At 41.9% G+C, this 27,619-nt stretch overlaps 1 protein-coding gene across 1 annotated transcript in view; it reads right to left on the bottom strand.

Annotated features, from left to right (window-relative positions):
- Nucleotides 1-27,619, bottom strand: part of LOC110489408 (thrombospondin type-1 domain-containing protein 7A) — a 169,279-nt gene that overhangs the window by 46,284 nt on the left and 95,376 nt on the right. The window contains exons 7-16 of the mRNA XM_036971022.1: nucleotides 18,434-18,628; nucleotides 14,924-15,170; nucleotides 13,361-13,476; nucleotides 9,659-9,791; nucleotides 9,188-9,291; nucleotides 7,623-7,817; nucleotides 6,567-6,833; nucleotides 1,279-1,457; nucleotides 578-583; nucleotides 219-352 (exon numbers count right to left, since the gene is read on the bottom strand). Of these exons, the coding sequence (XP_036826917.1) occupies nucleotides 219-352; nucleotides 578-583; nucleotides 1,279-1,457; nucleotides 6,567-6,833; nucleotides 7,623-7,817; nucleotides 9,188-9,291; nucleotides 9,659-9,791; nucleotides 13,361-13,476; nucleotides 14,924-15,170; nucleotides 18,434-18,628 (1,576 nt within the window). The remainder of the gene's footprint in view (nucleotides 1-218; nucleotides 353-577; nucleotides 584-1,278; nucleotides 1,458-6,566; nucleotides 6,834-7,622; nucleotides 7,818-9,187; nucleotides 9,292-9,658; nucleotides 9,792-13,360; nucleotides 13,477-14,923; nucleotides 15,171-18,433; nucleotides 18,629-27,619) is intronic.

Below are 27,619 nucleotides of genomic sequence, written 5' to 3'. Positions count from 1 at the left end.
GGACGATAGGTTAGCAATACTGATACAATTATCATTGGTTTTTGTAGAGGAGATGAAGGCGAGATGAAGAAGGCAGGAATCACCTTGAATGAATGAAGCTAAGAAAACGTCACAGAACAGGGTTAGTTGGAGAGACTCTCGCGGTCCTTCAGTCCACTAGGAGCTGAAATGAATAAGTCAAATAGGCTGTTGTACCTATAAGAGCTGATCGTCCGTACCTGACCTTTCTGGTCTGCACTCCTTCTCCACAGTTCTCCTTCAGGTCCACGTTGCTGACCTTCCAGACACTCCAGGGTTCAGCCACCCACACATACTGACCACAGTCACTGAGACAGGGCACCACCTCATACACCTTGTGAGAGACCACTACACAGTTAGCCACCCACGGTCACACCACCATCCATTCCATAGCAAAAATGCGTGTATTTTAACACATGATGAAATAGTATAGAGCAGGTTTGTGCTAGCGCAAACCTCATTCATTACATTTACTCCCACACTATTATCCATCCCATGGCAAGAAGAAATACATTGATCTATACAAAAACACTAGAAAAGGCAGTGACAAGTCACTCACCTGAGCCTGTGGACGGGGTCAGTTCATACACCAAGGAAAAGAAGAAAAGAATAGCGGGGAAACAGACAGTGAGTGTTTAAATATAGGATTATTAGAATGCAGTACACCATGTTCCCTTGTTTCTCTGTAGGAGCATAGAGTTCACAGTTCCTTCCTCTTCCTTAATCTTACAGGTAGCCTAGCAGTTAGAGTGTTGGGTTAGTAACGGAAAGGTATCTGGTTCGAAGTCCTAAGCTGACAACGTGCACAAATCTGCCGATGTGCTCTTGAGCAAGGCACTTAACCTTCAATGCTCCTGTAAGCTAAATGACTCAAATGTGAACGTGTACAAGCCCTAACTCAGCTAATAAATGAAACACTGAAAGATGTCCACTCTGGCTTCATTAAAAAATGAACACTGTTATGGTTCCTTTAATCTAATGCATTAAATCAAAATCAAAGTATTTTATTTAAACATTAAAACAAGCCAGAGACCTCTACCCTCTACCATGTTCTAGTCTTGCCCAGAAACAACCCTTATCCGTTATCCTCTACCCCCAAGAGACTAGACACTAAGTTGTGGAGATCTGAGTAGAGTTTATCAATTTAAGCCATATGGGAAAAATCTGGCCAATCCTCTCAGATCTCTACAAATGTCTTTGGGGTAAGGGCTAGTGGTTGTTTCTAGACAGGGCCAAGAGTGATGAATGTCCCCCACTCACCTGGTTGACATGGTCCAGTTTGGGGCACGGTCGACCACCGTTGTAAGGCTTCTCCCTCAGCCACTTGGAACGCACTTTGACCCCACTGCCGCAGGACTTGCTGCATCGTGACCAGTTTGACCACTCACTGAGCTTGCAGTCAGACGGACAGGGGATGATGCAAGCCTCCTCAATATACCCTGAAACCACAGAGACAACTAGGCTTCAGTATAGTTTCATCATCTGGCAGTATCTGTATCAGTTTACACAGCTGTCGATGCAGCAAGCTAAATCCAACATTCCTATTGATACGGATGAAAAGCTACAGAGGATTATAAAGAACTGAGATGGCAGCGCTGTGCAACAAACAGCATTATTACACTGTTTACTGTAGCTTGGCAAATGCAATGGAACAAGAGGGCAGCAGCCTGTTGTGCGATTTAGAAGACTGTTGTTTTTCTGGGCAAGTGAGTCAGAGAGAGGGAGAGAGAAAGAACAAGTGAGAGAGCAAGTGAGAGAGAAAGAAACTGAGGCAGAGAGAGCAAGAGAAAGAGAGAGAGAGAGAGAAATGGATGGAGAGAGAGAGATGGAGGACGGGAGAGAGAGAGAGGTCATGATTTTGGAAGTTTTGGCAGGAGTGCTTCTCTCTCGGCTTGTTGTTTCTTTTTATCTGGGCAAGGGTGGATTACTGAGCCTCATGTGTCCACTGAAAGAGCAGGGAGGTCAGAGGTCTTAGCTGTTTTGAGTGTTATTACTACTGCTACTGGAGCAAGGTCACAAGTTGTGACTCAAAACACAGGAACCTGCGTGGATCCTCAGCAGTGGAAATACATTAACATACTGCGAATTAGGAATTTTAGAGTGCATTCTTTTGTTCTTAGACTATTTTACATCTAGTAAATGTATGTTTGTGAACTTGCTGAAGTAGATAAGATCAGAAGAACAAACACAGTGTTGTCTATTTTCCCTCTAGGACATTTAAACAAAACAAAGACTAACAGCGTTATTAGAGGGATATTAATGTGGGCCAAATTGATTACCCCCTAATCCAGTTGTATTTGGGCTTTTTCCTTTACATTTTAAGGAAGTCACCTGGTTACTATTCCTAAAAAGACCCACAAAAACAACCATTTGGAAACAACTAGTTAACCAAAATGAAAAGACAAATCAAATCAATCCAATTCCTGAGGAACTGACCTGTGTAAGTTAGAGACACTCTTATGATACAGTAACACTACTACAGATACACTGCATATTTTGTTGAGTTTTTTTGTGGTTCTATATAGAGCCATTTTGAAACAAGCTATTGAACCCTTTCGGTTCTATACAGCACCATTTTTTCCAACAGTATGCTGTAGCAGAGAAGCTACTGTAAGACAGACAATCTCTCAATATTATTAGTGGTCGCCTCACTACTGTCATGCCACTGGCAATAAGAGTCTGCCTGTTGGTCACTGCTTCCCAGAACCTGCTATCTCACTCACACTAATACCCGGCCATCACGCCAGAACACACCCATTGATCACTCACTGTCAACCTTTCCAGCCATCCTCGTTTTCTGTTTTAACATGGAACCATCCTGCCAAGCCCACGTAAAGCAGGGAATCAAATTGTCACTATAGTACCGTTTACAGACAGACTGTATGGTATGTTGTCTGTAAAAGAAAACAGGCAATGTTTTTAGAACCCAATTCATACAGTCCCATTTTTTACCACGTTCTTGCTGGGGTAAGCCTTTTATCTCCAGTGCACATGCCGGCAATCCATTAAATATACACATCACAAACAAATCCACTATTAATAGTTTGTAGGCAGGTCCTAAGAAACATACGACTAATAAAAAAAAAGAATGGCATATTTTGAGTTTGAACTCAATAGTTATTTTGTTCATTAAACAGACAAGACACGCTTAGGCTATCATGATTACAGTCAACACGCATATATTTTATAGCAGGCTAAGAATACAGTATAATGAAATTTAACAGAATAAATACCCCCTCAAAATTTCCCACACAATTTTCGCCATGGCAACATGTGGAACAGCTGTCATTTAAAAAAGTGATATTTTGAAACAGAGCCCAAGGCAAGCCCATGATTTTTTGATCCATGTTTTATCTCTATAACTTCACTTTGTTACAGAGCAGGCATAGGGTCTTACATTGAAAGTATACCACCCTGCATCCCACCGCTGGCTTGCTACTGAAGCTAAGCAGGGTCAGTCCTGGTTAGTCCCTGGATTGGAGACCAGATGCTGCTGGGAGCATTGTTGGAGGGCCAGTAGGAGGCATTATTGTCCTCAGTTATTGGGTACCGTCTTTGGATAGAACGGTAAAAAGGTGTCCTGACTCCCATGGCACTTATCATAAGAGTAGGGGTGTTAACCCCGGTGTCCTGGCTAAATGACCAATCTGGCCTCATGTGATCATGGCCACCTAATCATCCCCAGCTACCAATTGGCTCATTCATTCACCTTCCCCTTCCTTGTAACTATTCCCTAGGTCGTTCCTGTAAATTAAAATGTGCTTTCAGTCAACTTACATGGTAAAATAAGGGTTAAATCAATAAAATCATGATTCCAATAGTAAATAACAGCAATCTATACTTTTAAAAGCATGCGAGTCTCGTCATCGAGCAAAATAACAGGCCTACACTTGATTGGCTACATTACTGCATGCTAAATGTTTCTGATCATGACTAGGTCAGATCGCGTAAATTAAAGTTTAGGCTTTGATGTTGGCAACCCCTTTCCGATATAGAAAAAGGTGGAAAAAAGTTGGCAAGATGCTAATGATGGCCGAAAAACGTATTGATTTGAGAAGTGTATACAATGGCTTGTCAAAGTATTCACCCCCTTTGGCATTTTTCCTATTTTGTTGCCTTACAACCTGGAATTAAAATATATATTTTTTTTTGGGGGGGGGGGGGGGGGGTTGTATCATTTGATTTACACAACATGCCTACCACTATGAAGATGCAAAATATGTTTAATTGTGAAACAAACAAGAAAAAAGACAAAAAAACATGAGCTTGCATAACTTTCAGGGGATGGGGATATTGTTCTCGGGGTGATGAGAGGTGTTGGGTTTGAGCCAGATGTAGTGCTTTCCTTGAGGGCCCAAAAAATACATTTTAGTCTCATCTGACCAGAGTACCTTCTTCCATATGTTTGGGGAGTCTCCCACATGCCTTTGGGCGAACACCAAACGTGTTTGCTTATTTTTTTTCTGGCCACTCTTCCATAAAGCCCAGCTCTGTGGAGTGTATGGCTTAAAGTGGTCCTTTGGACAGATACTCCAATCTCTAACTGTGGGGCTCTGCAGCTCGTTCAGGGTTATTTTTGGTCTCTTTGTTGCCTCTATGATTAATGCCCTCCTTGCCTGAGTTTTGGTGGGTGGCCCTCTCTTGGCAGGTTTGTTGTGGCACCATATTCTTTCCATGTTTTAATAATGGATTTAATAGTGCTCCGTGGAATGTTATAAGTTTTGGATCTTTTTTTAACCCAACCCTGATCTGTACTTCTCCACAACTTTGTCCCTGACCTGTTTGGAGAGCTCCTTGATCTTCATGGTGCCGCTTGCTTGGTGGTGCCCCTTGCTTAGTGGTGTTGCAGACTCGGGGACTTTTAAGAACAGGTGTATATTTACTGAGGTCATGTGAAAGATCATGTGACACTTAGACTGCACACAGGTGGACTTTATTTAACTAATTATGTGACTTCTGGAGGTAATTGGTTGCACCAGATCTTATTTAGGGGCTTCATAGCAAAGAGGGTGAATACATATGCACGCACCACTTCTCCGTTTTTTTTTTCACTTCACCAATTTGTTTTTCACTTCACCAATTTGGACTATTTTGTGTATGTCCATTACATGAAATCCAAAATAAAATCCATTTAAATTACAGGTTGTAATGCAACAGAATAGGAAAAACACCAAGGGGGATGAATACTTTTGCAAGGCACTGTAAGTAACCATATACCTTCTAATGTATTTGAATGTTTTTTAATATAACTTATTTTCCTTTTTTGTTTGTAATGATAATACAATAAATTATTATAATTTTTAAAATAATTTAATCCATAGCATGTGTGGGAGCCAATCAGGTAGGTTGGTTGTGGTGCTGGAGCAATAGAGCTACAATACCAGTGACTTGTGTATAGATATAGCACCATCCCTGATCTCCTATGGTTGCTTAAGCTGGGAAAAAAATCTTAGTGTGACGTCTAAGGCACAGTGGTGTTGGAGAGCTACACATACAATAGCAATAGCCAGAGTACAGCAATAGCAATTGCTTGTGACGTCTCATGACGTCACAGTTCTACACCATCAACCGCACCACAGGCCCCATACTGCAAGTGAAGCTATGACTCACAGGCATGGGTTTACACAGAGAACAAACACTTTGATGAAGCGCTGCGTCTTCCTCGGGTTAACACGGACGATACGACAGCACTATGATTCCTACATTTCTTCTCAGCATCGGTTGGATGGCGATGCTGCTGTGTATCCCTGAATGCTAACACTTTGGGAAGAAAGCAGATCTGATGTTCTACGTCTGCATCGCTTGCTGTTTGGGGTTTTAGGCTGGGTTTCTGTATAAGCACTTTGTGACATCTGCTGGTGTAAAAAGGGCTTTATAAATAAATGAGATTGATTGAAATGTGATTGATTCCCTGACAGTTCCCCTGACAGATTTGGGCTAGGGGGCGGAGCGACTGCATCCTGCATCCTCTCCGTTACCACATTGATTTGTTCTCTTTTGAATTTACAATCAAGGGATGCTGAAAAGGACAGTGAGATGAGAGAAACTGCACTAACAGTCTGACATCAAATTAGGTCAAATGGAGCCGAATCAATAGAACACATATGTAAATGATCGACTAATTATTCTCTTGATGGAGAGAACAACGAAACAATGTTCTCTAAATGTATTCAATAAGAGGTTGTAACAAATTGATGAGAATTCCAAAGGCCACAACCAAAGTATTTCCAATTGCATTGTCTTGTATTTCTCTACACTGATCATTGTTGTTTTCTGGAACAGGAAGTGGCCCACTGTGTATGATGATGTCATTTCACTGAGCATGCCTTTCATTGGAAATTCAGACACCTTGTATGAATCACAGTGGCTATGTTTAATGCATACAACTTTAAGTGAGTTAATCAGAGATGGTAGAGGTTGACTCACCGTAGCTGTTGCACCATGACAAAGGTAGACTAACCAACATAACATAATCATACATAGTGAGGTGACTTACTGCTTATAGACATGAACAATCATAGGATGTTGGTGAGAAGTTTAGGACTCACCGTGGCTGTTGCACCGTGACGTCTCCACCAGCCTGTTGTCCTGGTCGTAACACACCATGGCCTGGTAGCGGTAGCCCTGGCCACACTCCTTGATGTCCCCCTGGACCTTCATGCCCGGCTGGCCCTCCACACGCCCACCCTCAGGCAGGATGCAGTCCGACCAGTTCCCCATGGGCTGGGCGTTGTACTTGTTACAGGGGCAGTACTGGATCTCACTGAGGGGGTATACCTGGGTGTTCTTACACTGGTCTTGCTTTTTGCTCTTTCCTGGGAAGAGTGAAGGGAGGAAGGGAGGACAGGCAATCAATAAAAACTGATATGCAGCACATACCGACTGGTCATCGTTTGAACTGGTGAGAGCCCAGAATGAGGTCATTCCGCATTGGCTGCCAAATGATCTGGCCAGAATTGAAATGAACGTTTTAAAAAGACGGTTTCCTGGATCCAGATTAAGGACAGAGATGATCATATATATTTTACTCTATCTCCACTATCTTGGACCAGGTGAAAACGCAACGTGAACATATTTGTTTGGACCACGTGAAAATATTTGTTTGTTTCGATAAGAGTCACTTCTAGCAATATGAGCTTATCCTGAAGAATCTGAAGAATCCCAGGGTCCTGTAGACTTATCCTATATAATCCTGTAGGCTATACATTCAACTGATCTCAAGGCATACCATGGAGGGCACTTACCATGGAGTGTCACAAATGAGATTTGTGATACCGGCATCTGACTAAGCAGTGATATTGTCTCACTCGCTCTGGAAACGTAACATCAAAGTCATGTCAAGTACTTAAGTCTCTTTAGGTAGAAAGCTGCTCAGAGCTACAGGATTAGATAAAATAGGATCTAACCCTCATACTAACCTTAACCATTAAGGGGATGAAAGAAACTCAAATATGTGAGCCTGTATCAGTATTTAGAGATGACTTCTACTGTACTTGCAAGCTGTGACCAAATACAGACTCCAGTCACATTATGTCCCTCCAGAGACAAAGAGGACTAAGTTAGTTAGTTTACTGTACTGATACGACCTACTCCAGTCCACTCACCCACTAGCATCCTCTTGCGGGTCTTGACGCCCACACAGTCCTGTGTACAGGAAGAGAACTTAGACCAGGTGGTTAGCTGGCAGTCGTCCTGGCATGGGAGCTGGCAGGGCTGGGTTAGAGAGGGCATGGAGCTGGCAAACTTCAGACATGCTCCCATGTCCGCTTGACCCCCGTCTTGCTTCCGGCATGAGACAGCTATAGAAAGAAAGAAAGAAAGAAAGAAAGAAGGAAAGAAAGAAAGAAAGAAAGAAAGAAAGAAAGAAAGAAAGAAAGAAAGAAAGAAAGAAAGAAAGAAAGAATGAAAGAAAGAAAGAAAGAAAGGAGAATGATGTGGTGGTGGAGGTTGGGATGGTGTGAGGCAGGAAGCTTTGGTACACGTTGGCCACTTTTTATTGCTGGCCCAATCTCATTTGGCTAATGCACTCTGGCTGCATTTGGAGGTAAACACGACAGTCCCATCACAGGTGATCAAGACCTGAAAGTGTTTTAAGTGATGATTAACCTACAGTACTGTCACTGTGGGATCTGGAATGACTCATTGCTAGGTGGTGTGACTAACTACATTGCATTCCAAATTGCACCCTATTTCCTGTAGTGATCTAGTCCAAATTAGTGCACAACGTAGGGAATAGGGTTCAACTTCATGCGCACTCTCTGTCTCTGGTTCTCTCAGTTAGAAACACACACAGAGGTGAGAACAAGGGTAAGTGATGAAACTGAACATAGTGTAATGTCTATTGACTTTCCCACCCAAACAGACCAGATAGCATTGAGTGAGGAGGAGTAAGAGCTCTGTATTGAATTGTCTCTCCACCTGCATCAATTTCTACACATATACCATTACAGGTAATGGGGCCTAATGTGGAGTGTGAAGACAAAGGTTGAAAAGTGCTCATCATCTGATCAGATAATGGCCTTCTACCATCTTCAAGATGCTAATATAGGTCTGGTGCAAGGAGTGGAAGAGGAACTTTCTGCCTTCAATTCACTGACTGTCGCCATTTTGTAAATAGAATTCAGATAGATGCATTTTTGCCACGCTATGTGAAGCTCAACCCAAAGCAATCCACCGGAATGGACATTTTGTGTTTGAACCTTAATGTAAATAATCCACGCCTGGTACGGCTATAGGGAAGAGGTTTGGATAGAGGTTATTTACCCTTCACATCCTCCTCTGAGTCCCAGTGTAACATCTAGAAGGAGATGAAAGATGCATGCCGCCCAAGGCGTTACTGTGATGCCTCACTCCCCTCTCACACGCTCTTTCAGGGAGTCGGACGGATACACTTGATCCCATCAACAATCCCACACACTTCCTCAGTCACATGCATAGTACCATGCAAGTTAAATTAAGCGCAACTCTAATATTTGAAAGTATTTGAAAGACTGTATGAATGTGACCAAGTCGGAACCCTTAGAAGTGTCTGTATCTACCTGTATCCAATAGTTACGAGATTATGGGTAGTCTTTCGTGTCTTTTCTACTATTTCCGTCAGTACAGATTTGAACACTTCATCCCCAGAATCAAATGGAGTAGCTAGTGCATGCAATATTTTGTTGCTCACCTCTAGCCTGCAGCCCAGGCCCACAAGTCTCCACAGCTCCAGGACTGTCCTGACGCACGGACCAGGGAACCAACTGGCATCGCCGCCACTTGTGTGTCTTCCACCTGCAATACAAGAAACAGAACACAGCTCAGTCATCTTGAGAGTCAAAGTCTTGGTCTACACTCAGAGAAAAAAGGGTCCCAAAGGGGTTCTTTGGCTGTCCCCATAGAATAACCATTTTTGGTTCAAGCATAAACCTTTTGGGTTTCATTTCAATTCTCTGTGCAAAGAGTTATACATGGAACTCAAAAGGGTTCAACCTAGAAACAAAAATGATTCTTCAAAGGGTTCTCCTATGGGGACAGTTGAATAACCATTTTAGGTTCCAGATAGCACCCTTTTTCTAAGATAGTAGTTAACTTGACTCCTCTTTAGTCAAGAGAGACTACACAGTGAGTAGAGTGGTTTTGGATGCTGATGGAGCCTTACCTGTATCCCAGACAGACAGACGGCACCTCACAGTCTCTCTCCTGAGCCAACACCTCCGGACAGTCCTGTCCCCCATTGGCCGGCAGCTGGATGATGATGCGTTTCCTGTTCTGTTTCCTTTTCGTGTTGCCGCCTTATAAGAACCAATAGAAAAGCACTTTATTCACACACTGTCCCAATCAATAGACAGAGACAATAACAGCAACACTCAAGCAACTTCCATTGGGCCTGGAAGTGCAAAATGATTATGATGAATGCCTGTTACGTACTTGAGTAATGCAAATCACAGGTCCTTGAAGAAGTCCTTGTAAAACAAGTGTGTTTTGTTCGCTGTTGACTTTTAGCAGCTGTGTGTCATTAACCTTGCTCAACAATGAAACATAATGAAGGAGCACAGTTGGTTCCCAGCTCTCTCTAGTTTAGTGTTCTACAGCAGATATGTACTTTCCTGACCAGTTCTGAGAGAAGGTAATGAAATCAAGCATGGGATATTGATTGATATGGGCTTCTCTTATGTGCTAGTGTCCACCCACCTCAGTGAGGTTATATTGTCCTTACTACAGGAAGTCCATATGTGACTCACCACCTGGATTCGATATTATTAGAAATTAGATTTTTGTTTACAATGGTAAAAAGTAGAGACACAGAGCTACAAAATGGTATAACAAACACCGCATTTTTGAGGAACAATAGGAAAGTAATTCTGCTTTGAAAGTTGATAAACTTGTAAACTCACTTTTGAGAAAAGGGCCTTTGAATGTTTTGGTACCAACTGGAGAGCTCTCCTTTGTCTACACCCATTCAGCATTGTTCACACCTTCTTAAGCCAGCCCAACCCATCTCTTTAAGGATTACATGTGAGGTCATGTGCTAAACAGTGAGAAGTAAAGATTAAAAGTGATGAAAGTAGTAGCCTACAATAAGGAAGAAATCCAGGTAAACAGAAAGTGTCCAGATAAAAATGTTGATAAAAAAAAATAAAAAATTCCCCATTCAAACGGCTCTCCTATGAAGTCGGGACTTCCGACATACACCTAGTTTCCTGGAACGGGTCACATATCTAGGCTATATACAGTACAGGCAGTAATCCATATCCCTATCAGGATCATATTACAGTGCCCATATCCATGTTGCAATGTAGGATCCATAGAGATAGCTAGCTGCAGTAGATATAAATACAGTGCCTTGTGAAAGTATTCGGCCCCCTTGAACTTTGCGACCTATTGCCACATTTCAGGCTTCAAACATAAAGATATAAAACTGTATTTTTTTGTGAAGAATCAACAACAAGTGGGACACAATCATGAAGTGGAACGACATTTATTGGATATTTCAAACTTTTTTAACAAATCAAAAACTGAAAAATTGGGCGTGCAAAATTATTCAGCCCCCTTAAGTTAATACTTTGTAGCGCCACCTTTTGCTGCGATTACAGCTGTAAGTCGCTTGGGGTATGTCTCTATCAGTTTTGCACATCGAGAGACTGACATTTTTTCCCATTCCTCCTTGCAAAACAGCTCGAGCTCAGTGAGGTTGGATGGAGAGCATTTGTGAACAGCAGTTTTCAGTTCTTTCCACAGATTCTCGATTGGATTCAGGTCTGGATTTTGACTTGGCCATTCTAACACCTGGATATGTTTATTTTTGAACCATTCCATTGTAGATTTTGCTTTATGTTTTGGATCATTGTCTTGTTGGAAGACAAATCTCCGTCCCAGTCTCAGGTCTTTTGCAGACTCCATCAGGTTTTCTTCCAGAATGGTCCTGTATTTGGCTCCATCCATCTTCCCATCAATTTTAACCATCTTCCCTGTCCCTGCTGAAGAAAAGCAGGCCCAAACCATGATGCTGCCACCACCATGTTTGACAGTGGGGATGGTGTGTTCAGCTGTGTTGCTTTTACGCCAAACATAACGTTTTGCATTGTTGCCAAAAAGTTAAATTTTGGTTTCATCTGACCAGAGCACCTTCTTCCACATGTTTGGTGTGTCTCCCAGGTGGCTTGTGGCAAACTTTAAACAACACTTTTTATGGATATCTTTAAGAAATGGCTTTCTTCTTGCCACACTTCCATAAAGGCCAGATTTGTGCAATATACGACTGATTGTTGTCCTATGGACAGAGTCTCCCACCTCAGCTGTAGATCTCTGCAGTTCATCCAGAGTGATCATGGGCCTCTTGGCTGCATCTCTGATCAGTCTTCTCCTTGTATGAGCTGAAAGTTTAGAGGGACGGCCAGGTCTTGGTAGATTTGCAGTGGTCTGATACTCCTTCCATTTCAATATTATTGCTTGCACAGTGCTCCTTGGGATGTTTAAAGCTTGGGAAATCTTTTTGTATCCAAATCCGGCTTTAAACTTCTTCACAACAGTATCTCGGACCTGCCTGGTGTGTTCCTTGTTCTTCATGATGCTCTCTGCGCTTTTAACGGACCTCTGAGACTATCACAGTGCAGGTGCATTTATGCGGAGACTTGATTACACACAGGTGGATTGTATTTATCATCATTGGTCATTTAGGTCAACATTGGATCATTCAGAGATCCTCACTGAACTTCTGGAGAGAGTTTTCTGCACTGAAAGTAAAGGGGCTGAATAATTTTGCACGCCCAATTTTTCAGTTTTTGATTTGTTAAAAAAGTTTGAAATATCCAATAAATGTCGTTCCACTTCATGATTGTGTCCCACTTGTTGTTGATTCTTCACAAAAAAATACAGTTTTATATCTTTATGTTTGAAGCCTGAAATGTGGCAAAAGGTCGCAAAGTTCAAGGGGGCCGAATACTTTCGCAAGGCACTGTAGATACTGTATTTATATGGTAGGATCTGTTCTCATTGGAGAAGGATAAATCCATGACTAAATACTCATAGTAAAGCCAGATGACCTGTGTGCCAAATGTGAAATAATACCAGTAAGATTACTAGCAGAGAGATTAAAGGATAGAAGACTCTGAAAACAAGCCGAGGGACTGTTCTTTAGACTCTATAAAGTATTGCTTAGCAGATGTTTCTGTAGAGTAATCATGTCAAGTATTTCATGAATATAACACTCACTCCTGAAATCACAGAAAGATGTTTCCTAACAAGTGTGTTCTAGCTCACAAAGAGGTTGTTGCAGTGTTGCAGCAAATTGCTTCATAAATGGCACAGCACTTTTAGCTGATTAGCTGCATTTGTACTAGTTCTTGATATAGAAAAATGTTGCCAAGCAACAATGCGCGTTCGTTGGTTCCTGTTATGGTTCTGACTTAGCTAATTGTTTTCTCAGCTCAAACTGAAACATATGATGAGGAGAAGAGTAACCATTCCATAACTGTGCAAGTGTTTTGTTTATCAGATTTGTCAGGCCTGTAGAAACCAGAAAGCTAACACTTAACGACAGACCCACTATTATTTAGCATTCTCTGTTGTAAGGAGTTCCTTCAAGTGCTTTGAAGCGTGTGCTCATTTCAAAACCACAAGGCATAGGCTACATCTCTTGAGCATTTTGTGCCATGGACAGACTGCTCTGTATCTGTGTGTACTGTAATCTATACTTGAGAATAATAGGCTGTACCTGCTTGGCATATTGTACATCTCTTGACATAGTTGCATTTTTGCCATAGACAACAAACAATATATGTGTGTACTTGAATGTGTTGTTCAGTTGTACATTGTTCTATATCTGTGTATTCTTGAGAAGTTTGAAAAGGCTAGTGGGTACCTGCTTTGCATATGGCAGGGCAGGCGCTCCAGTCGCTGTAGGGGGTGACGCTGCAGTCTCTTTTACATGGCAGGAGGCAAGGCCTGACTGTCTCAGGACGAATACTCTCCGGACACCTGAAATTACATGAAATCACATCATCTAGATCACGTGTCAAACTCCTCCCACGGCGGGCCGAGTGTCCGCGGGTTTTTGCTCCTCCCTTGTACTTGATTGATGAATTAAGGTCACTAATTAGTAAGGAACTCCCCTCACCTGGTTGTCTAAGTCTTAATTGAAAGGAAAACGACTAAAACAGGCCGACTCTAGGCCCTCCATGGAATGAGTTTGACTCCCCTGTGCTAGATGCATATGCACAGACACATGATAGAGCCAAAATAACCATACTGCGCTGTGTTCAGCTGAGACTTGGGTGCTTAAATGTGTCATAATCTAAATGTGTCGAGATGTGTGCTTATACCGCTTCTGTTAACGAATGCATATTTGTCTGGTCAACATAATATCACCGCTTCCGGTATATATCAGTACGGGATCATTGGTCTAAGGAATGCTGCAGGGATTCTCCCAGTATATTGTGAATCATTGGTTTTAGGGCTGCAGATTGAGCCCCTACTGTACATTGCTTTGAATACCATATCCCCACTGTAACAGTGTTAACTTGTTCATGTTCTAAATGGTAATGAACACATTAGCATATCATACACGTTTCAGTCATGACATTATACGATTTCATTATTTGATATCACGGTATATTAGTATATTGTTCCAAACCTAGTGGGTGCGTTAAGTTATGTGTCATGTATTAAGTGATAGTAGTTCAGCAGCTGTAACTATGAGCAGCATTGTGTGCTAGTATGAAGTGGTAGCTAGGTAAAATAAAACCCTGGATGGGAGAATCAGAAACTGCCGGAATAAAACTGTCTGAGGCTCATTTCCATACCCAGCATGGGATCTAGCCCGTCCCCAGTCAGCCTAGTAGCTCCAGCTCATCCTGCCAGAATAATGCTTCTATTAAAGCTGAATAAATAAATAGATAATTCAATATAATTCAAGTCCCTAAAATGCCCTAAGGGTGGTAGGGAGGGAGAACCCAGATGCTTTAGAACAAATGTCTGGAACCTAGGCAGAAACCTGTCAGGGAACCCATCAGCTCACAGCTATGCAGCCAGTCAGACAGTGGTAACAATAGGATTTTGTTCCTTCCATAGACAGATACTGGGACAAATGCTCTGTGCATTGGTGCTTTGATTTATGCTTAGCAAAGGCTTATTGAACCCTGCATACGTATTATGCCAAATCAGCATAAGCATAACCGTTCTACTCGCATTTACTTTCTGTAATTTGCTTGAACAGAAATATTCCTCTCTCACTTTACACAAATATTATATTCATATACTACTTATGTTGGTATTCAGTTATCTTTGAAGGAAAAACTTTTACTCTTACAACTTTGGGTGCTTAAAAAGCGCTATATAAATACCATGTGTTATTATTATTTTTACTTTGAAGGTGGAATTCTTACTTAGAAAAAATAAACTCTTATTTTGAAGGAGAGACTCTTACTTTTTGGGTGGCACCTGTCCCACATTGACCCGTACACAGATGACCTTCCGTGTCTGCATCCCCACAGAGCACGAGGAGTCCCCTCCCCCAACTCCGGCCCGAGCCCCTGTGGAGTTGGCAGAGGGGACCGAGGTGTCCTCGATACACTGCCCCCAGGGCCCTGTCTGCCAGTGGTACACAGTACAAGGGTGGTCGTTGCAGCTCCGCACCTCCTGGAGAGCACTGCTGTTGGGGCACTGGACCCCGCCTGTCAAATACACAACAACCAAATGATCAATCAATCAAACGTATCTATAAACCCCAACAGCAGTTGTCAACAAGACCCCAAAGAGGAAGCAGAAGCACAAACACCACATTCAAATACAGGAGATACTAATGGGGATCCCTAATAAATACAAATACTCAGTTACATGAGTGTGGTTTGCCTTGATTCACTGGGAACAAGACAGCTCAGCCAATAGGGTTTATTTTCTAAGCTTCGTAAGTTGCACTGACTATTGAGCCAGAGCTGACAACATTGTCATCTTATCATAACGAGAAAGTGAGTAAGTTAAGCTGTTTGTCTCTGATCATCCAAGCCTTCTCCACTTCCATTCAATTGATACATCTGTGTCTTGTGCTCTAAAGATTAACTTCTATTTTTGGTTCCACTCATTGAGTTAAAAACGTTAGTACAGCAGTGCCAGAGCTAAATAAACCAATATTGTCCCTTGGGGGAAAGCAGTCATGGAGATGGAGACAACGGAGATGAGTTGACCCGGGGTCTGACAGTATCTTGGACACCAGGTGGACCACATGTGACCCCTTTTCCATAACTACCACAGATCGTTGTCATGTGTGTGTGTTGTATCTGTGTGTGTGACCCTTAACCACCCCTCACCACGATGGGATGTCAAACATTAGCAGGCTCTGTCAAGCTGGGATACCAGGCCCCGAAGGGAAGGTCAACCATTACCAATCAATGCGATCCAGTGGCCAATCAATGAGATCCACCAGCCAATGAAAGAGAAGGACATAACCACCGCGATCCTCCATTCAATGCTGGAGAAAGACTGAGATCAGCCAATCATTGGTGGAGCAGGGGAGAACTGGTGACGCTTACATAAGGAAATGCTTCTGTCTTCAAAAGCCACACAGTGAAGATATATAATTGACCTCTGTAGCCACTTTGGGAGCATGTCCTTCAACGGGTCATTTCTAAAGGATGCTATTGACATTTTTCCTCCAAGAGACATTAGTTAGTCAGGTATGTTGTGTCATTATTACTACTATGGTTAATGAATGACATTGTAAAGCTGTATTTGAATGTTTCAGTGTTTCTAATAAAACTATTGAACTCTGACTCAGTGTGGATGATTGAACATCTGCTTTGCTGGTAGTGCCATTATTCTCTTTACAAGTCTTGTAAAAGGTCTCTAACCATGAAAATCATGCAGAGGTTATATTATGTTTTCTTACATCCTTTACAATAAAGTGCCTCCTTTGCCTCCATGTTACGTTACAGAGCTCTTCGAGTCAAAGTCCCTATAACCTTTCACAACATGTAAAACAAGGCCAAGTCTCCCTACAGTTGCTATTAACAGAACTGTAGCTAGTGGGTCAAGCTACCTCGGCTAATCCTTTGTGATATTACGAGAGTGTCCTAACATGGCCTGTTGTAATTACTCTACGGGCTCAACCCCACTTCTCCCTGAGTTGCAATTACCCAGTTGTTAGTCATGTAAATACCTTACTCTGCATTTCTTAATCGGCGTCAGGACAAAATGAAAGTAAGCATACGCCTAATTAAAACACCTGGTTTTCTGAGCAATCTTTCAAATGATTAGGACACGTACAGTAAACACCTTAATCGGTGTTCCAGCTGTGTATTTGATCTGCACATGAGCTAGCAGCACCCGAGCGAGCCTCCCTCTTTAGCGCGAGTGAAGTGTGTTCGGAACAACTGAATGTATGCCTCATAAGAAGTAGTTTTCACATACGTACTTTATATGTTCGTGCCCAGAATCAAATACATTTCCAAGAAATAACCTGGCAGCTGTGGTAGAACATTTATTTTGATTGCAGATTTTCTGCATTTATCAGAGTCCATCAGGTAGCCTGATTTCAGATGTGTAGGGATTATTAGGGAAATTGTTATTCTACCTAAGCATGTAAACATTTTAATCAAACTATTATATTAATCTGACTATCCACAATAATCACATTAACTATACTCATTGTCTTGCTATAGTCCAGTGGAGGATATCTACAAGAACCGTTAAAATCATAGCAGTACTATAAAATACACTACAACATGCTGATCTACTGCCAGGCAATCACACAGCCTAGAGTGGGTTGTATAGAGATGGGTTCTCAGGTCGTGACTGGCAGCTTAGACGGTAAGACGCTAACCCAGAGGCACTTGTTCCATTACTGACCAGACTCCCCCTTCCACACTTCTCTTCTCCTTAGGGTTTCAGCCTCCTCTCGTTAAGGTTTCTGATAGCACTTAACACAAAGGAATGTTCTTTACTAGCACTGCGCTGTTGAGGGTCACTACAAGTTTTACATAGTACAAGCATAACATTATGCTGAGCAGGCAGTGAGGGGAAATAGATTGGTACGCAGGTAACCATATATCGACTACATACATCGACTTATAACATCTACAGGGCTGAATAACTACATCTATGGGAACACTGCATTCTAAGGGAATAAGAAATGATAGTACCGAAGAGCGCAGGAACCTTGGGCACCTGCGATAGTCCTTAAAGGAAGGTAAACGCAAAGTTGTTATGATTTCTTTGTGACCATCCATACATTTATGAAAGGTGCAATAAATAATACTATGCACTAGGGCTCCAAGCACTTCACAACAACGCTCAGATTCTTTGAGCCTAAACATTGAAAATGTAGCTCTAGAGAGTTGTACAGCCATATATCCTACACTATTCAAGCTTGTTATTCCTTGTGACTATGTCACATCACACAACCTTACCCTGCATCACAGTAACCCAGGCTACAACCTGAGCAGTCGCTGTGGAGGAGGAACATACAGAATCATTTATACTATTTGGCTGTTGGAACATAGAAGAGAGGCAGAGAGAAGCAAAGACTGAGGGCATGGTGAAATGCTTGCTTCAGCAGCCTCATATGAGATACCAGATACTCTCCTGCATGCTGTGCAGACCTGGGATCAAATGAAGAAAATGTTATCTTTCCAATATTTTAGCTGCACATGATTGAGCTCATCTGGTGCAACAGAACCAATAGAAAAGTGAAAACCCTGTCCAGCTGCATGCACTACAGACAGGCTCTATCAATCATCAATGTACTTGAAAGAAAATAGATACTATTTGAACCCCGGTCTGATGCTGTGTGGCCTGGTCCCAGATCCGTTAGTGCGGTCTTGCCAACTCCCATTGGTCAACTCCTATGTTTGGCATGACAACAACCATATGAGTCAGCTGTACTACACAGACAGGTCTGGGACCAGGTCTGACGCTGTGCGTTGTGTGATTGTAGTCTCACCTTCCCCAGCGCTGTAGGCCAGTACAGAGCGTGCTCTCATCTGCCTTCCCTCTGTGTTCTTCCCGGAGCAGGTGTGTGAGCACAGGGACCAGGTGGTCCAGGGACTGAGCACACAGTCCTTGGGGCAAGGCACCTCACAGATGACGGGCATGGGAAGGATGGCATCACGGCATAACTGGCGGTCCACATACTCACCTGGAGGCACAGGGAGACAGGAGACACAGTATGAGGCTAGCTGAGGATACTTAGAATGTGAAGGTGTCCATATCTGTTACATGCACATACAATACAATATACAGTCCGTATCATGTGCCGATATCATCCACAAAATCACATTGCAAAATCAGATCTGGCGCATTTGTTCACCTAGACACCTAGCTCCCGAGTGGCCAGCGGTCTAAGACACTGAATCACAGTGCAAGAGGCGGCACTACAGACCCTGGTTCGATCCTGGGCTGTATCACAATCGGCCGCAATCAAGAGTCCCATAGGGCGGCGCACATTTGGCCCAGTGTCGTCCTGGTTAGGGTTTGGCTGGTGTAGGCCGTTGTAAATAATAATTTATTCTTAACTGAGTTGCCGAGTAAATAAAGGTTCAATAAAAATAATAAATAAAACCCAGATATTGGTTATGTAAGGAGAAAGGGAGTTTAACAGACAAACCTATAAGAGTACACAAACCACATAATACTTGTCCACATATTCACCAAGTCTGAAGGGAAAATACGCATTGGGTATTATGATAAATGTTTACACCATCATGAAAGATTGGTTCGCTTTCTCAGACAAACAAGCAGGCAGACGACAGAGCCATTAGACATGAGGGAGCAAGCCGGGGGAATTAAAAACTTCTTTCAAACCAAGAACATATGAATTAAAGTGAATATTTGCACCAATTTAAATTCAAATTCAGGCAGTGGGGCATTAGTTTAATCTTTTACTCATGACAGCGTACATGGAATAAAAATGAGCTCATATCCAAATGACTGCATCTCTAATACATAAGCTAGCTGGATAAAACCTTGTGTATCACCAACTGTGTCACACAGACATTAAGACAACAGATACTGAATCATTGTCATCTTTTTTTTCTGAAACTTTTTAAAAATTAACTCATCCACCAACCCCATCTTCGGAGGACAAATCTCTTTTTAGTTTTTTAAAAATCTTTTCTGCTACATATTATACATACACATTTTACATACACATTTTACATACATGGTACTTTTATATAAAGCAGTCACATTACAATAATACATTACCAAACATCAGCTCTTTAATCCCACCCCTCAGCCACTCTCAGACCATCCCACCTATCACCATAGACCTGAGCTCTTTAATCCCGCCCCTCAGCCACTCTCAGACCATCCCACCTATCACCATAGACCTCAGCTCTTTAATCCCACCCCTCAGCCACTCTCAGACCATCCCACCTATCACCATAGACCTCAGCTCTTTAATCCCGCCCCTCAGCCACTCTCAGACCATCCCACCATTCACCATAGATCACCCTTGTTTGGTTTCCATGTAACATATTTTTTTTAATTGTGCTGTGATGTTTTACATTTTGAACCTTTCTAAACTTTTAGTGTCCACAGATTGTGAGCTAAAGATGAAAATCTTTCCGACGAGTATTATTATATTATTTATTGATTGACTATGGCTTTCCAAATCCCCAACACTGCTATTTGTAAGGTTAATTTTAAGTGAATGTAGGGATTTTTTTTAACCATTCCTGAACTCTGTCTCTTCACAGCAAAATCTACAGAGCTGAGATTGTTGTATGCCCAAAATACAGTTGAAGTCGGAGGTTTACATACACTTAGGTTGGAGTCATTAACACTCATTTTCAACAACTCCACACATTTCTTGTTAACAAACTATAGGTTTTGCAAGTTGGTTAGGACATCTACTTTGTGCATGACACAAGCAACTTTCCCGAAAAAAGTTTACAGACATTATTTCACTTATAATTCACTGTATCACAATTCCAGTGGGTCAAAAGTTTACATACACTAAGTTGACTGTGCCTTTAAACAGCTTGGCAAATTCCAGAAAATTATGTCATGGCTTTAGAAGCTTCTGGCTAATTGACCTCATTTGAGTCAATTAGAAGTGTGGATGTATTTCAAGGCCTACCATCAAACGCAGTGCCTCTTTGCTTGACATCATGGGAAAATCTAAAGAAATCAGCCAAGACCTCAGAAAAAATACCTCCACAAGTCTGGTTCATCCTTGGGAGCAATTTCCAAATGCCTGAAGGTACCACGTTACTCTGTACAAACAATAGTACACAAGTATAAACACCATGGGACCATGCAGCCGTCATACCGCTCAGGAAGGAGACGCGTTCTGTCTCCTAGAGATGAATGTACTTTGGTGTGAAAAGTGCAAATCAATCCCAAAACAACAGCAAAGGACCTTGTGAAGATTCTGGAGGAAACAGGTACAAAAGTTTCTCTATACACAGTTAAACGAGTCCTATATCGACATAACCTGAAAGGCTGCTCAGCAAGGAAGAAGCCACTGCTCCAAACTGGCATAAAAAAGCCAGACTACGGTTTGCAATGGCACATAGGGACAAAGATCAAACTTTCTGGAGAAATGTCCTCTGGTCTGATGAAACAAAAATAGAAGTGTTTGGCCATAATGACCATCGTTATGTTTGGAGGAAAAAGTGGGAGGCTTGCAAGCCGAAGAAAACCATCCCAACCGTGAAGCACGGGGGTGGCAGAATCATGTTGTGGGGGTGCTGTGCTGCAGGAGGGACTGGTGCACTTCACAAAATAGATGGCTTCATGAGGAAGAAAAATGACGTGGAAATATTGAAGCAACATCTCATGACATCAGTCGGGAAGTTAAAGCTTGGTCGCAAATGGGTCTTCCAAATGGACAATGACCCCAAGCATACTTCCAAAGTTGTGGCGAAATGTTTTAAGGACAACAAAGTCAAGGTATTGGAGTGGCTATCACAAATCCTATAGAACATTTGTGGGCAGAACTGAAAAAGTGTGTGCGAGCAAGGAGACCTACAAACCTGACTCAGTTACACCAACTCTGTCAGTAGGAATGGGTCAAAATTCACCCAACTTATTGTGGGAAGCTTGTGGAAGGCTACCTGAAACATTTGACCCAAGTTAAACAATTTTAAAGGCAATGCTACCAAATACTAATTGAGTGCACAGTTGTGGCCATAAAGTTTTGAGAATGACACAAATATTAATTTTCACAAAGTCTGCAGCCTCAGTTTGTATGATGGCAATTTGCATATACTCCAGAATGTTATGAAGAGTGATCAGATAAATTGCAATTAATTTGCCATGCAAATGTACTGAATCCCCCAAAAACATTTCCACTGCATTTCAGCCCTGCCACAAAAGGACCAGCTGACATCATGTCAGTGATTCTCTCGTTAACACAGGTGTGAGTGTTGACGAGGACAAGGCTGGAGATCACTCTGTCATGCTGATTGAGTTCGAATAACAGACTGTAAGCTTCAAAAGTTGGGTGGTGCTTGGAATCATTGTTCTACCTCTGTCATCCATGGTTACCTCCAAGGAAACACGTGCCGTCATCATTGCTTTGCACAAAAAGGGCTTCACAGGCAAGGATATTGCTGCCAGTAAGATTGCACCTAAATTAACCATTTGTCGGATCATCAAGAACTTCAAGGAGAGTGGTTGAATTGTTGTGAAGGAGGCTTCAGGGCGCCCAAGTTCAGGGCGTCCAACTTCAACTGTATATACCATTCTGTTAGTGGCAAGAATTTTATATAATAATTTACATTTAAAAATTCAAAGTGTTGTGTACCAGTTCATAAACCATGTGCCATGTATCTTTCAAATATGGCAGGCAAACAAGTTCCCTACCTTCTCCCTTTTCCACTTGCCTCCTCCAGTTTGGATTGAGCAGACATTCCCATATATTTTCGATAGCTGCATATGTGACATAACTCCTCCGTTTCTATTCATAATATCATTAATAAATATAATAATACAGATTTAAAAAAATCCATTGAAATATTTTTTTTATCAATCAGTACATCCTCTTAAGGATCTGACCCGTTGGCGCCTAAAGTGACATACACAAATCGAACTGCATGTAGCTCAGGACCTGAAGCAAGGATAAGGACACCGATCCCATTGAGGATATTTGAGTTTAACCATAACATTTGTTGTAACATTTGTTCTATCTTTTCTGGAGGATAAAACTAAAATTGTAAACAGCTTAGTATGAAAAGGGCTTTAAACAAAATTAAATTTAAATTAGTTGGAAATGAGAAGTTGTAATCTGTATAAAGTTAAAAAGGCAATTTTTTTTAACAAAGGAGGAGTCTTTCTTAATAAACTACAGGAGAACCATTTTGGGTTTAAGAATAATTTATGTATGAGTGAAGCTTTTAGTGAGTGGTTAAAAGCTTTCATATTGAATAATTTTAGTGCCAAAACTAATATTCATTATGTAAATAGGCAAATTCAATTTTGTCTGGCTTAGGGTTCCAAAGAAAATTAAATATTTTTTACTCATATGATTTGAATAATGAGTCGGCTGGATTATGTAGCACGATTAGTAAGTAAGTAAGTGAACTGTAATAGGACCAAATAGTTAATTTAATTTTAATCAATGTGATTTTTCCATAAAAAGACAAGTATTTACCTCTCCATGGTTGCAGAATCTTATCTATTTTTGCTAAGTTTCTATTGAAATTGATTGTGGTAAGTTCCTTTATATTTTCGATATGTGAATGCCAAGAATGTCTGCTTCACCATCTGCCCATTTTATTGGTAAACTACAAGGTAGTGTAAACACTGTGTCTTTTAACGATCCAATACGTAATATGGTACACTTGTCATAATTAGGTTTTAGTCCAAAGAGGCTATAAAAACGATCAAGATCTTCAATGAGACTGTGCAGGAATCTAGATTGAGGACTTAAAGAAAAGTATTGAGTCATGGATCTACATTGATACTTTTGTTTTTATCCCCTGGATTTATATCCCCTTGAAGTTCTTGATGGATCTAATTTTATAGCTAGCGTTTCAATGGCCATAATAAATAGATATGGAGACAACGGACAGCCTTGTTTTACTCCTCTTAAAGCTCAATACTTTCTGAGAAGTAACCAGTATTTACTATTTTACATCTGGGGTTGCTGTACATAACTTTAACCCATTGTATAAGAGATTCACCGAAATTAAAGTAATCCAGGCATTTATATATAAATTCTAGTCATACTTTATCAAACGCCTTTTCGAAATCTGCTATGAAGACCAGTACTGGTACTGTATCTTTGATGTTCAGTTGTTACAAGTAATTGCCGTATATTATCTCCAATATATCGTCATTGTAAAAAAAACTGTCTGATCAGGATGAACAATATCTGGAAAAAACTTTTTTATTCTATGTTCATGCATTTTGCCAGGATTTTCGCTTCACAACAGTGAAGCATAAGAGGCCTCCAGATTTTTAAATGGACTGGATCTTTATACTTACCACCTGGGTCCTGTTTTAGTAGTAATACAATCAAACCTTCTTGTTGAGTACCTGGAAGTCTACCATTTGTATAAGAGTAATTAAAACATGATAATAATGGATCTTTGAATACATAAAAAAAAGGACTAAAATACCTCTACTGGTACCATCAAGACGTGGTGTTTTTCCAGACTGAAAATATTTAATTGCCTCAAAAAGTTCCTCTTCTGTAAGTTGGCCTTCACACAGGTCTTTCTGTAAATTTGTATATTTTACATCATTATTATTATTATTAGGAAAGAAAGCTTTACATCATGTTGTGCATTTTTCACAATTTTCCATCCAATTAGCTTTATTTTTATACATTACACTTGATCGTTGTTGAACAAGTTCCTTGAATTATTTGTTTTTCCTCTTACCTATTTTGTTCCTCTATAGTACAGTTTCCATTACCATCTACCTACGCTGTTAATTCCTCTATTTCCTTTATTAGTCTATTCTCTTTTGCCCTAAACTGCTTTTGTTTTAATGATGAGCATTGTAGTGAATGGCCTCTAAAAGTACATGTAAAAGCATCCAATACAATAAGGGGATCTGCTGTACCTGTGTGGTGCAGAAAAAAGTCAATTCTGAATTATTTATATACTCATGTCTTCGTTAAGAACATATTGTCATCCAAATTAAATTTCCAATATCCCCGTCCACATGGAAATTCTGTAAGAGTATAATGGAGGCCAATTCGATGGTGGTCCGATCGCATTTGTTCTCCTATTAAAAGCTTTTTAAACTTTTGATGCCAGCAAGAATAAAACCAGGAAGTAGTCAAGACAGCTAGCTTGATTTAACCTCCTCCATGTATATCTCATTAGGTCAGGGTTTTCAGCCTCCATATAGCCACTAGTTCTAATGTATCCATGATATTCGTGATCTCCTTAAGTGCATGAGGGGGATAGTTTGTAGTGTGATTTCTTTTACGATCCATTGAGGTACTTAACACCGTATTATAATCTCCCACCATAATAATAGATTCATTCGTTGCCGGTGAGCTCAATAGATTATTATATATATTTTAGAAGTGTGAATCATCATTATTTGGCCCATACAGATTAATTAGCCAGATGTGTTTTTTGGTCCAATAGCATAATTAAAAGAATCCATCTTCCTTGAGGATCTGTTTGCACAATCGATTAAAATGTGTATTAATTAATATAATCACCCCTTTGTCATCTTTGCGGAGGTGGAATATTCTGTCCTTGATAAATGTCCCCACACACACACACACACACACGCACAGACACACACACGTACACGTACACACACGTACACACACACACACACACACACACACACACACACACACACACACACACACACACACACACACACACACACACACACACACACACACACACACACACACACACACACACACACACACACACACATCCCTGGATCACAATGCTCTGACATAATGTCATTCATATTCTACATGTTTAATACATAACACCATTGGAGTCGGCAGAATGACTGGTACTGAGAGAGAGATGAATATGAATAACAGGCAAAATAAAAAATAAAAAAAAATAAGACTGAGCTAAGGTCTATTTCTGGGATGTTGAAGGTCAGAATATGGATGCCTGACCACGGAAAGTCTCAAAATGGATTTAGGACCATCCTGAATGGCTTAAAAAGGAAACAAACAACAACTTAGGGCTTTAAGGGATTTAGGATTTAGAGAGAGTTGAGGTATTTTCAAGGTCTCATTAGGACATGAGATAGTGTTGTGGTCCTGCACCAGGACTGTATCGATCTAAATCTGTGGTACTCCACCACTACTGCCACTCCTACTCTTCTCCTCACCCCCATCCTATCGCATAACCTCCCTCTATCATGGCATGGATCTCTCCAACCCCCACCACTACCTCTTTCCTCACCCCACCTCAACCTATCCCATCACTCTTATGTCAGTCCCACTGTTTCAGTGAAACCCCCACCCTTACCCCTCTCCTCACCCCACCTCAACCCATCCCATCACTCTTATGTCAGTCCCACTGTTTCAGTGAAACCCCCACCCTTACCCCTATCCTCATCTCAACCCATCCCTCTTGTTGGTCCCACCGATCTGTATCAGTGGAAAATGCCATAGTGATGGGAAGAAGAGCTAGTTATTGTGGAATCCTGAACCATCACTGTATTGATCTAAATCTGTGGGACATCACCACAACCACAACCCCCACACTTATCCTCACTCCATCCCATACCCACCACAACCCCCACCCTTATCCTCACTCCATCCCATACCCACCACAACCCCCACCCTTATCCTCACTCCATCCCATACCCACCACCACCCCCACACTTATCCTCACTCCATCCCATACCCACCACAACCCCCACACTTATCCTCACTCCATCCCATACCCACCACAACCCCCACACTTATCCTCACTCCATCCCATACCCACCACTACCCCCATCCTTATCCTCACTCCATCCCATACCCACCAACATCCCCATTTCATCCTCACTCCATCCCATACCCACCACAACCCTCACCCTTATCCTCACTCCATCCCATACCCACCACAACCCCCACCCTTATCCTCACTCCATCCCATACCCACCACAACCCCCACCCTTATCCTCACTCCATCCCATACCCACCAACACCCCCATTTCATCCTCACTCCATCCCATACCCACCAACATCCCCATTTCATCCTCACTCCATCCCACACCCACCACAACCCTCACCCTTATCCTCACTCCATCCCATACCCACCACAACCCCCACCCTTATCCTCACTCCATCCCATACCCACCACAACCCCCACCCTTATCCTCACTCCATCCCATACCCACCACAACCCCCACCCTTATCCTCACTCCATCCCATACCCACCACAACCCCCACTCTTATCCTCACTCCATCCCATACCCACCAACACCCCTATTTCATTCTCACTCCATCCCATACCCACCACTACCCCCATCCTTATCCTCACTCCATCCCATACCCACCAACACCCCCATTTCATCCTCACTCCATCCCATACCCACCAACACCCCCATTTCATCCTCACTCCATCCCTCTTTTGTTTCGCCATTGTTTACAGTGAAAAATCCCCTTGTAATGGGAGGACCAGGATGCCAGCACAACCCCCACTTCTACCCCTATCCTCATCACCCCCACCCTTTACCCCTTCCCTCTTTCCACAAACCCCTCCCCTTATCTTCACCCATCCTATCTTCACCCCAGGTCATCCGATCAAATATCTTTGTGAAACCCCTATTCTCACACCATTGTATTCCAGCCCATCTCATCTCTCTTTCATGGTCCCCACTCTCCCATCTGTACCAGTGATAAAAAAAATCCTATAGTGACTTGAGGAACCAGAGGAGCAGCCAGTCTGATGACATGTCTGGAGCCCCTTGGGGGAAACAAATCCATTTTCATCAGCAGACAACAGAAGATCAATAAGGTCCAGTCAAGAGGGACTGGGAGGGCCGCTATGGGGGCTGGCTGGCTGGGTGTGTGTGTGTGTGTGTGTGTGTGTGTGTGTGTGTGTGTGTGTGTGTGTGTGTGTGTGTGTGTGTGTGTGTGTGTGTGTGTGTGTGTGTGTGTGTGTGTGTGTGCGTGTGTATAGGGGGTGTTGAAATGGAAATTTTCCATGCGATAGATTGGGTGAGGAAATCGTTAAATTGTTTGTATATC

Source organism: Oncorhynchus mykiss, chromosome 32 (genome assembly GCF_013265735.2).
Source record: "Oncorhynchus mykiss isolate Arlee chromosome 32, USDA_OmykA_1.1, whole genome shotgun sequence".
Taxonomy (NCBI): domain Eukaryota; kingdom Metazoa; phylum Chordata; class Actinopteri; order Salmoniformes; family Salmonidae; genus Oncorhynchus; species Oncorhynchus mykiss.
This window is presented reverse-complemented; position numbering and strand designations above follow the sequence as displayed.